At 39.3% G+C, this 12511-nt stretch overlaps 1 protein-coding gene across 2 annotated transcripts in view; it reads right to left on the bottom strand.

The window, feature by feature from the left end:
- The window catches only part of LOC6577415, a 32947-nt gene that overhangs the window by 12431 nt on the left and 8005 nt on the right, over positions 1 to 12511 (bottom strand). For both annotated transcript variants that reach the window (XM_044008774.1, XM_044008775.1), the window contains exon 2: positions 8207 to 8576. In XM_044008774.1, coding sequence (XP_043864709.1) covers positions 8207 to 8293 — 87 coding nt within the window. In that variant the 5' untranslated portion in view covers positions 8294 to 8576. The remainder of the gene's footprint in view (positions 1 to 8206; positions 8577 to 12511) is intronic.

Below are 12511 nucleotides of genomic sequence, written 5' to 3' on the forward strand. Positions count from 1 at the left end.
GACCACGGTTCTTCTTCTTTTTGGTTTCTGTTGAACGTCTTGAGTTGAATTATTGCTGAGAAGCCTTTAAGGAGCGAGATACGATAGATGCTCGCACAATGGGACTCAGTAAATCAATGCAAACGGTCTTCACATTCACATTCCCATACGCTCTGTAGATGTGATTAGCGTGCATACCCTTCCCATATATACACAAAAGACCTTTCGTCTCATTTAACTCAACCAAACGATCAGCGAGCAATCAGAGTAAACAAAAAGGTTTCTCTCTCCTCGAACGAACTTCTTCAAGATCCGATGCAGTCGCCTGTTCCCTGAGATTTTCCTCAGAGAGTGAGCAGACATCGCTAAACGGCCAACATTTAGAGGGAGCTCAGGGCTTTTATAAATGGATTTCAAGTCTCTTTCATATTTCTTGTAATTATTTATTACCATGTAATGTTTGAATGATTTAACGATAAGTATAATGACTAAGTATAATACTCATATAATATATGAAAATTTAAATTTAATTTTAAAATTATCTCGAGACGATAAATGTTTAGCCAAATAACGATATCTCTTTGGCTGGCCATAAATATGTTTCCGCATTTGATCTCAGTTTATTTATTGTTTGCCTTTGTGTGCGCCTTTGGCAATTTGTTTTACAGCTTATGAGTATTTTTAGCCAAGCAGGAGACTGATTTCCACAAATATATTTCGTACAAATCGGCGTGGACTAAGCGTCAGCATATGCGACACGCCCACTAGCAAATGAGCTCAACATATTTATGACTGACTCGGCTACGCAGCAGCAGCAGCAGCTGAGGCTGTACCATGCACAGACGGCGCAGCAGCGGCGGCAGCGGCAGCAGGCACTTCATTTAAAACGCGGCGTATGCGTAATTTTAATAATCCTCCAACGGCTGACGCCGCTGGCAATGCAAAGTGAATTTTGTGGCTTGACTCAATTTCAGCTGCCAGCTGTGCTGTTGTAAGAGAGATGGAGAGAGATGGAGAGGGATAGAGACAGAGAGAGAGAGAGAGAGAGAGAGAGAGAGAGAGAGGGATAGAGACCGAGAGAGAGAGAGAGCTGGCATACATCTCGCTGTAAAATATATGCATGATTAGTCATATTGACAATGGGATGAAGGCAAAGACGAAGGAAAGGCAAAGGCAAAGCCGTAGGCGTAGCAGGAGGAGGAAAAGGAGGAGGCAGCGGGCGCAGCACTTAAGCAAATTGCTTATTAAAAGTACCAAGTTGAATGAAAAATTCTAGGCGTAAAACTTTCGCCAACTAGGCACGCTGGCAACATTGTGGCTCTGTGGGCGTTGTGGGCGTGTCATTGCCATTGCTTTGTTGTCAATCAATGGCAAAATTTTTGCTCGAGTCATCAACTGCTGCTGCTGCTGCTGTTGCCTGAGCAATATTTTATTGGTTCGCATATTGGGCGTTTCCCTTGACTGTTGACATTTGGCAGAGCCCAGGCTCTAATTGCCAAAAGCTGCTTTAACGAACGTATTTCCAGAGCCAGAGCCACCTAATACCAAGCTAGACGAATTCCATTCATAAGCTGTGCACACATTGGCAGGTTTACTTTAACTAGAAAATACCCTTTCAAGTGGCATTCAATTAGCTATCTGAATGCGGCTTTTGATAGAGTTTTCTTGGCGAATTTAAATGCATCCATTGCCTAAATTCAATTCAATTTTCAATCAACTTGGGCACAGCAATGTCGGTCATGTGGGCATATTAAATTTCCAAGTGAAATTTGCCTTGGGCAAGGACTCTTTCCATCTCTCTACAGATATTTTTACTCTTCTGCTGCTTTACAGTTATTTTTGCTTAAGATTGCTAATCTTACTTAAAAATAGCCGCAGGCTAAAAGCCATTTATGGCTGGTACAGTAGACTTCGAGCTGAATGACTGCAGCCTTTTTGTTTGCTTAGCTGAAGAGCTGCGGCGCCCAGACAATAAAGCAGCTCAACATGATGTGACTTAACTAAATACGCTTTAAAATAATTATATACAATACATTCATACAAAGTAAATATTTTACTGCAATTATCTCAACACGAATATCGCAACAAAATGGAAATAAACTTTCTTGCAAATTTAAATAGAATTGTTTGCCTGCTTCAGAGTTTGCGTAGACTTCAAGGCTTCGCTTTAATACGACTTTTTTGATACCCTTTGGTGGAAGTTTTACGACTACAGGGTATAAAAACAAAGCATAGACTAACCAAAAAAAAAAAAAAAAAAAAAACGGGAAAAAGACTCCCGCACACACACACGCACACAAATAAATACGTATGTGTACGGCAGCCACAGACGCATAAATTTTATATGTACCTTAAATCTCAGCTGAGATAAGGACGTAAGCCACATTTACACACACGCATACAGTCGCATGCAGCACACACATGCAAATCCCCAATGTAAACGACTGTGGCTCGCATAATAAGGCACTGCACAGCCACTAAAAGAACAGCGTTAAGCCAAAAGACAAGCCGGACCCCCAAATAGAGCAGACAGCAGAAAAAGTAAATAAAAAGAGAGAACGCATTTCGCAAATTACCTGACTGGCAGCTATTCAGGCAGCTGTTATTCAGCGCCAAGCGAGTTGCACATAAACCTGGCCAAAAACACAAACATGAAAACAGGAAAAAAAAAACGAAACTAGAAGCTCAAATTGAATTCTCCAAGCGGTGTCCAATTCCATGTACACACAGTTACCGCAAATAGTTTTGGTACTCAACGCATTTTTGCTTTAATGGAAAACAGCAGCTAAAAGAGATTTACGTGTTGTAGAAGCTGCGGCCTGCATATTCATGCGCCATTGTTTTATTATTCTACAAGGACAACAACAAGACTGCTGCGAAAATGGAAAAAAAACTACATAAGTTGCTCAACATTTGCTTCAACAGTTGAAGCGGAAAATTGAAAAACAGCTGCTGGCGCTTGTCCCTTTTTTTTTTGCTTACACTCAATGTGAAAAGGGAAAATGGAAGAAAAGCTGCATGCGTGCTTGTGTGTGTGTGTGTGTGTGTGTGTGTGTGTGTGTGTGTGTGTGTGTGTGTGTGTGTGTGTGTGTGTGTGTGTGTGTGTGGCTAAAAGAAAACACACTCGTTCTAAAGTGTAAATCAGCAAATACATGGCCAGACAAGGACAAGCAGAAATGTAAAAGAGCGAGCGAGGAAGAGTGAGAGAGGGAGAGGGAAAATCAGAAGACAGAAACTGAGCCAGACTGTGCAGATAGTCTGAACGAGATGGCGGGACGGCGCTGCAAACAAACACTGAATCTAGGCAAAGTGAAAGCGGAAATTAAAATTGCTCTACAAAGCAGAACGCGATGCAACAAGAGACAAAGGACTGCATTGCATTCGTAATGAAGTAGATAAGGATGTGTACGAACATTTGGATTGGAGAATTGCGGGCGGCTGTTGCTGCCGCTGCTGCTGCTGCTTGTGGCTGTGGCACATGGTAAGTGGTTTAGATGCATTCACAATGCTTTTTGCACGCCTATTTTAGCCCCTCAGGGCCAATGCACACTATAAAACACAACGAACCGCGCTGCCTACACACACAATTGTGCTGAGAACTGTCAGCACTTCTGCTAGGGCACATTCTCAATTACTCTTTCAGCTGCAAATCGCCTTTTTTGTGTGTGAGACACAAAAGCAAATCTTGAGAATTTTGCAATTAATATGTAAATATTTAGATGGGAAACTTGAATAATTCAAATCAAAATTAGTTTATATTTTCATAGCTGATGGAAGAGCTATAGTATCTAGCTTATATAATAGACAATGTATTGAAATGATATAACTGAAAAAAAAAAAAAAAAAAAAAAAAATTGATAATAAAGATATTAGCAATCTATTATTCTAGAGACAAAAGGAACTCTTGAGAAATTTTCAATTAATATGTAAATATTTAGATGAGAAGCTTGAATATTTGGAATCAAAATTTACTTATATTTTCTTAGTTGATGGAATAGGCAATGTATTGAAATGATATAAGTGAAAAAAAAAAAATTAGAAATCTATTATATTCTTAAATTTTTCTTTAGTTAAGTACAAATTCCCGCTTTGGAAAAAAAAATAAAAGAAAATCTCCTATATTATGTATTATCAGATCATTTCAATCAATTTAGCAGCATGCTGTTATCGAGTGGAAACAGCTTTGAGGCATGTAACCAATACTGTGCTTCAGTTGCCGCTTCCACATGCTGCAGCATCAGCAACACGTGGCAATGTCCGAGTGCAATATGCAAGGGCTCTGGGCCAACGTTGCTGCACATGGCTTGTACATAAATAATGTGCAACATTAAGGGCGATGAGGAGAGCAGTGCTGGCAACGTGAGTGGCAAGCAGCTGATAAAAGTTTTTCGCTAATGCGCTTTTCACATCTGTTGATATGCTCGGCCTGGCGCACACGCTCGCAGAGCGGCAAGGCTTAGCCACTGCAGTGGCAGCAGCACATTAGCCAACAAGCTCAACAATGGCATAATTACAATCGAACTGCCAGCAAGGCCGGAAGCGAACAACTAGTCAGCGAGCTAACTGACTGAATTCAGCCAACTGGCAGTTGGCCTTCGCATGGACTCGAAAGGTTCTTAATGCAACAACAGCAACGGCAACAGCAACGGCAACAGAAAGTGCAACAATACCGAGTGCAATTGGACACAGGCTGGCAATAGCAAATGTACAAGTGGGTGTGCGGGTGTGTGTATGTATGTGTGCATCCATTGAACAACTATGCGAGCAATAACAAAAGACTGGAGGAGACCAAATGTCGAACAGTTGCGTTTCATGTGTTTTCCCCGTAGGTCGTGTGGCAGTCGGCCACATAATGCCAACGAAGGCCGTTTGGTATGGGCCAATTGGCAATTATGTATATATCATAAACAGGCCGTACTGTTGTGGCCCATTAAAATCATGTTCTGAATTGTGTTCAGACGTAAAATATAAATGTGTACACGCTTGCTGGATCTAATGCTAGCAATTGCTGAGGGAATGGCAGGAGCTTATGGTTGGAGCTTAAGCTCCAACTATAGAGCAACCAGAATAGCCCTGGCTTACAAAACTATATGTGATACTAAGAGGGTGCTCTAAATTGGTGTTGGTCATGCATTTCAAACCATTTTGCCTGTAGGAGAAAACACTTGATAAATTCATTGAGAGCACTTTATAACTCAAGCACACAGACAACTTTTAAATATATGTAGTATGAATCTCATAAAGTTTAGCTCTACATGAAAAAAGGAGATATATGAAAAAGTTAAGCTTTAACATTAAAAACAAAATAATAAGCTTACTCATATAAAAGCTCAAATTTAAAATACCCAAAGAATTTATTAAAGTAAAGCAATTTTATGTGTTTGTATTATTTTAAAAATATTATTGAGCATGTAAAATTTTAGTTGGATTTCTCGAAGAATTTTTTCATTTTTTTTTTTCATTATTAAAATGTAATTTTTCTAAAAGACTCTAGCTAAGATGAATGAAAAACTAAAGTCAACGCTGAGTCCTAATGTGCGTTTTTCCCTAAAAAAAAAAAAAAAAAAAAAAAACTCATCCATCAGTCAAACCCTTTTTGTTTCTCAGACGCGTTTAGTCTTATCTTAGCCACGATTACTGCGTCCATTTCGCACTTTTGGCCAAACGATAGCGCAGAGGCAAAAGCCTTAAATCGATAAGATGCTCAACCGTCTAGCTGGCTGGCTGGCTGACTGACTGACTGGCTGCTTTTTTAGTGTTTGGTGTCATGTCATGGGGCCGCTGAACGAGCTTAGCTATCCCACTCAATGGCTGGCGATAACGATAATGGGGTAAGGCAGCACGTACCACGTCCATTTGGCGCAGCGTAGTGGCCTGCTCAGTTTACATTATCAATCAAGCTGACTGACAATGAACAACCAATGAGGGCGGTGTGTACGACGCATTTACCTACTAGACGCACTGAAAGCGATACGATAAAGTTCAAGAACGCAATGTATACCATCTAAAGAGCTAGATATGTATGGGTGTGTGTATGTGTATGCGTGTGTCATTTGTAACTATTTGTTCGCCTAGGCATGTAGCCTGCACACGATCCCATGTTTGCTTTAAGCTTACCAGGCTCTTACACATATGAAAGGGTATAAGCTCTACGAAGAACGTGTCTGAAGAAATTTGAATGAATGAAAATTTAAATTTCGAGCATGGCACATGAATATAAATATTATGAGAGTCAAGTAAAAATTTTGCAAAAATAAAAAATTACATGCGCAAAAAGAATTTAATGAGAACGAAGAAGATGGATGAGATTTGTTATATGAATGCAATTGAAAGTTCATTATAGGGTATATTATGCAGGGTACATGCATATGGTCTCTACGCTCTTTAGTATTCCTTCATTTTTTTTCCAACTTTGCGCTGTGCGGTTTTATATCCATCAGGCGATTCGCCCAAGTCATCCAAATTCGTTTGACCTTGAACACATTTTCGCACACGAGCTGTTAGACAAATGCTCCACTTGAGCACAAATTTCAAGCTTCTCTCTGCCTCACTGTCTATTTGTCTCTTTCCCTTAATATATATAAACAGTGACCGCTAAATGTGTTTACACAAACATGCCATTCATTATTTTTGAAGTAGCGTAATGAAGACGTATTGGTGGTCTTAATATTTGTTATTATTGTTCTTATTTGAGGCAGCACTTGCACTTACTTAATGAAAATTGCTTGTAGTTTGTGCACGTACACACACATACCCGCACACACATAGCACACTTGCTAGGACTGCCTCTAGTAAAATTGCAATCGCCATAAAAAAAAAAAAAAAAAAAAAAAAAAAAAAAATTATTATTTTCACTCTGCAGCTAGCAATTTTTCTTAAGCCGGGGCTCTCCCTCTCTCTTTCTCTCATCACAGTCGATTCGCCAGTTGGCGCGCTGTTGTTATTTTTCAAAAGCAAAAACATGTCCGGCGGGCGTACGGGCGTGTGGGCGTGGCCGCTAAAAAGGATAGCGCGCCGAGCACCGCGTCTCGTGGTACAAAAGTGCTTCATTACTTTGCGCAACAGCTCGCGAGAATATAATGAATGGCAATAAACGTGTTTCACATTTTCCTTTGCGCTGGACCGCTCTGAATTTTCGAGCAGCATTTTTCATTCGTCCGAAAAATGGCAGAGATGAAAAACGCGCTGTATATTAAATTGGCGCACTTGACACTGGACTGCAGAGCAATGCGTGCTCATACACGAAATACCCTTTCATTTCATTTCGTGTGCTTTCTTCGTATTTATATTTAATCGAAATTAATGCAATCCTTGGCATAATATTGTTTACCCACCAGCTGCTGTCACATATGGAATGCCTTTTAATTTTCTTCGTATTTCTGATTTTCTTATCATTTTTTTTCCTCTTTCATGTTGTTTTCATTATTCCCCAAGCGGATGCTCACAGCTGCTGCTGCTGCTACTGCTGCAACAATTCTGAAAATTGCGAATTATTTGCAACAGTTCGAGCTGCTTTTCCTTTGACTTTATGGCAACTGCCAAGTTTAATTGAAGGCCACTGCAATCAGCTTTCAGCTTCAACGAGGGAGAGAGCACAGAGAGGCGAGCGAGCAACTGAAACGGCATTTCCGTTGCCTTTTTAACGGATCTTAAAATTAATGTTGCATACGCCGAGGCGCCGTCAACTTAAGTTGCCACGCCAACCAGAGTAAAGCTGCTCGCAGACGATTTACCAATAGATTTTAATTTGAAAAGGTTTCGACTTTCATTGGCTTTAGCCTTTTAGCTGATGCTGCAGCTGCACAGTTGCTGAAGAATTTATTCGTGACATTGAGTTCTGCTGAGCTAAGAGTTCAACATCGAGGCGGTAAATTCTAGTAACGATAAGTTATTTCAATTGGAATCGTTTATGTAGGAGATATAGCCTGAGCTTCTTATAAAGTGTTTTGATGGAGGGATTCTGATAGGGTATCTAAAATAAGGTAAACTAAGGTAGAGTTTTTGGACTCTCGCGGAAAAATAGGTACAGAAAAATGGTGTGACAGATGGAAGCAGGGATGAATGGATGTATATAAATGAAATCAATTATGGAATCAATTATTGGTATAATGATAGAGGGTATTTTTATAAGCAAATGCCATTTTGCTCAGTTATTCATTTAAATTAAATATATTTAAAGCTAATAATTATTACAGCTATCATAGTTACACACCCTACGATTACTTACCGTATTCAAATTAGTTATCTTATCCAACTCAACCGCCGTGCTGCCGCGATGGTGATGCAAGTGATGCAGGTGGTGCGTTGTCAACATGTTGCTGCACTCAATGGGCCACACATAAGTCTCAATGGGTGGTGGATATTGTGATTTTATTTGAAATTGAACAATCCATCAAGTGCGACGCCGGCGACCGGAAACGGATGTGGTTACGGCTTCAGCTCTAGTTGCAGCTACGGCATCGAGACCTGCTGCTGCTGGGGCGCAGGTGTTGCCGCGGGGCAGGGGAAACACGTGTCAGATGAGCGAACACGCAAATTGCAGCTTGTTGCACTTAGCGTCGCATAATTCAAATCACATAACGCGAATTTCCAGCCAACTGTGTGGAAGACAGAGGAGAGAGAGAGAGAGAGAGAGAGAAAGAGTGAGTGAGAGCGCGTGTGACTGAGATTGAAATCAAATTGAGAGCTTCAAACACGCGACAGCGGAACGCATTGCCACAGGGACTTTCACACCAATATCCGTCACGTCACATTGCATGCAGCTGGATTCTTTTTGCCATCAGATTTTTAGTTGCCAAAGTGAGGGCATTGGCGTGGGAATTTTCGGGCCGTCAGGTTTTGCATGCCGGATGCGACAGTTGCGAACCGCTTTTGGCATTTGATGGGGCGGGCTTAAGGGGCATGAGCACTTCATTTGCCTTTGAGTGGCAAAACCGCCAGTTGGCAGCTTTAACATCCCTGCAACGCGGCGACCCGGTTTCCGGCTTAACTACAGACCTATGCGTTGCACTGCGGACTTGTGGCCTTGTTGGTCAGGCATAAATAAACCAGCAGACAGCACCAAGCGCCGACACTCAGTCAGGGGCTAAATGAAATTAAAGTCCGGGCCCCATGAAAGGTACGGCGCTGCGCCGTTGTCTACATATCTACGCAGAGTGCAGCAGCCAACTGGCATCTGTCTGACCTTCCGCTACCCCAGACCCAGCGGGCTGCTGGCTTGCATATAACACAATAAACTTACATTAACAAGACAATAGAGCGTATTTAACTGAAGGCTAGCGAATATTGCATACTCTTTGGAAATATATAAGTCCTTCAGGTTTGATTACTGTTAGTAAATGAATGCATGCAGTTATCATGTTGGCTTTAACTTAAATTATATGTATGTATGGTTCATTATTGTAATTCAACGTTTTTCATTGAAGTCAATTTTGACAAAGAGCAAATTTAGTCACTAATTTTGTCGGAATTTTTTAATTTTTATATAAGTTTAATTTTAATAAATTTCAATTTTTATTTGACTGTGTGAAAACGAAAAGAAAAGTGAATAAAATGCAATGCAGACAATTTTAATGAAGCAAATATGTTGTAACAATTTCACTACAAATCAGCTAAACTTAATATAATAATAATAATAAAATAATTATAATGTGTGTTATTCATATTATAGCACTAATACATCAAAAAGGCAATTTTTATATATTTTATTTATAAATTAAAAAAAAAAAAAAAAATTATAATTACAACATTAATATAATAAACTTGAAAGTAATTGTAAATCAAATTTATTTTTTTTATTAAAAAAAAAAAGAATAAAGAGAAAGATAACAAAGTCAATATGAAATTATAATAGATTCATAGAACAAAGCATTTTGAAATAAACAAAATTAAAAAAAGCGATCTAGAATATTTTAAAGCTTTTTGCCCCATTAATAAATCAAATCAGATTTTTACATCTTTTCAATTATTACAGATTCAAGCTGACTTCAATCAACGCGTTCCATATTTTGTGCCACTTTAAATATACCCTTCCCCTCAGGCATACCCTTCAAGTAGTTAGAAAGAAATAATAGTCAGTTGCACACGAATGCAGCAGTTGAAGCCGTTGAAGCAGCCTCAGCCGGAGCGGCGGTTAGAAAGGTGAGTGCAATAAGGTGCGCGGAACTGGCAAAAGTGAACAAATAATTCATGGAAATATCTCAGGAAAATTGTTTGCATTTCTCGAGTTTCAGACAGAGAGATTGAAATAATAGTAAACATTTGCAGGGGATGCTGTTTTGCAACTTTGATGGCTACAGCAATGGGAACAAGAAGGACTTCACAGAGCTTGGCAAAAATTGGGCTTTCAATTAATTAGATTAATTAGCATAATTAAAATTCAAGACTAAAGTAATTTTATTAATTTGCTGGGGGTTAATTTTTAAAATAGTTTTCATTTAACATTCAAATTAATATCTCATAAATTCATTAAATATTTCGGTTAACATAAAGTATTAAATCACAGCTATAATAACTAATTAAACAGATTTCCATTGAGCAGCCAACATCGAGTTCCGTTTAAGGCTTAAACGTGCGGCGAGCGTTTAAGAGGATTTTTGATAAACTGCTGTAAATTACGCTAAAAGCTTTCGCATTTACGGCAGGCGGTCTTAACTTGGCAAACTCCAGCTTTGATTTTCGCTTTTGTAACATATTTTATAGAATTATTTTTGTTTAATTTAAAGCCGATTTTAGTATTCAAATGAGCCTTTTAATCAAAACTTTTCAGCAACTGACGATGTTTTAGTTGACGCTCCCTGAAGATATCACCCACGAGCTGATTAACCGACAAACTACTGCTGATAAGAAAGTTGGCTTAGAATCTCATTTCCCGACAGTAGCATTCAGGTTTATTGTCTGTGCGTAGCGTGGTGTTGCGTGCTCGGCATGGAAATGAGAATGGAAATGGAAATGAAAATGTGCCTCATTAAGTCCCGTCGCGTTGGAAAATATGCCGCGAAAGGATTAAGCGGCGCCTGTAAAGTGCTGCGATGGCCATTAAAGCATCTCATCCCCCCCTCTCTATCGCTCAGCCAGTCGCTCTGCAATATAATTAAAAATTTAAATGCATCGCTCTTAACAGTTATGAAATATTAATGCGAACAGCATGAAGCCAACGCTTTCTCTTTAATCACCTTCAGTTTGTATGCGACGTCTGCTATTCATTTGATATAATTTCATTTGCTCTTACAACTTAAGTGGCATATTTTAAACAACTTGTTAGCTGGCCCTCGACCAATCAAACTTAAAGTCAGCGAGAGCTGAGTAAAGTCAAGAACACTGACGCTGGCATTTTCATATGTGACTATGAAACTCTGGCAAGCAATACAATTAAAGTAGCCGCTAAAGCCTTAGCATTATTCTTAAATAAAGCCCACCCAGCGCCTGAAGGGGAAGAATTTGAAACACTCATGCGAGAAGCTCATTAGCTTCATTACAAATTAAGTACAATTTAGACAGTCAACCGCTCAAGACTCCGACTCCGACTGCCCTTAAATACATAAGTATATGTATGCAGCAGATAAGCTACATTGGCAAGAGCTAAGCTCAAGGACAGGCGGAAGAGTCGTTGTGGCACATTTGCCATAATTTATATTAACTATTCATGCTCTCAATGTGAATGTGCACACGAGCACTCACACACTCGTTAGCACGCACTCAATCGCAGTGTTATGTGAATAATTTGGGCAAAGTTGTGATTAGCTCAAACATTTGCTAACTGGCGCTTTTATTTTTATGTGTCAGCCAACAATAACAAATTAGCAGTTTATAAAAGAAGAAAAAGTTTTAGATGACTTTTAAGCCAACCGATGTAGTTGACAAGACGTGCTCCTGGAATTGTCAGTTGTCAGTTTTAAGGAAGGAATGAATGAGAGAGGATGAGCGACTTGAAATCTCATAAATGTAAAGTACTTGAAGATATGCCTGTGGGTATTTCTGAAATGTCTCGGGCATATGGCTGCTGAGCACAATTTTTGGCAACTCCGACTTAAAGTATTCGCGGCTTTATTTCTTTAGCTTAGTTAGCTATAATTATTGATTTGTTGCCGTGAGTCAGATCTAAGTGTGGAATAAGCCTGTCGTGCAGCTTTGTAGACATTTCTTGAATAAAGAAAATTTGGATTAAGGGAAGGAATAGAATATTATTTACATAATGAGGATTGCTTATGAGTGTGCAGAAAAGGAAAAAGAAAAAAAGCTAATAAGAAGAGAAATTGTTAGCTGCGTCGAGATGAAGGAAGCTTAGTTAAACGAAATATTTCCAGCGAAAGCTTTTGGCATTCACTCCGTCCAATTTCTGATCGCATATTATAGTTAACTAGTTTTTATATGTCTTTATAAATTTATAAAATAAAGGTCTTGCTCGCTTACTACATCAAGTATTCTGGAGTACAGAGCGAATATGCACTTTGCTCTTTAAATAGTGCTTAGCGCTTAATTCAATAATCATCAAGTTGCATGCAGTAATCAGCAACGCAATTATGTTTTTCCT

Source organism: Drosophila mojavensis, unplaced genomic scaffold (genome assembly GCF_018153725.1).
Source record: "Drosophila mojavensis isolate 15081-1352.22 unplaced genomic scaffold, ASM1815372v1 contig_36, whole genome shotgun sequence".
NCBI lineage: Eukaryota > Metazoa > Arthropoda > Insecta > Diptera > Drosophilidae > Drosophila > Drosophila mojavensis.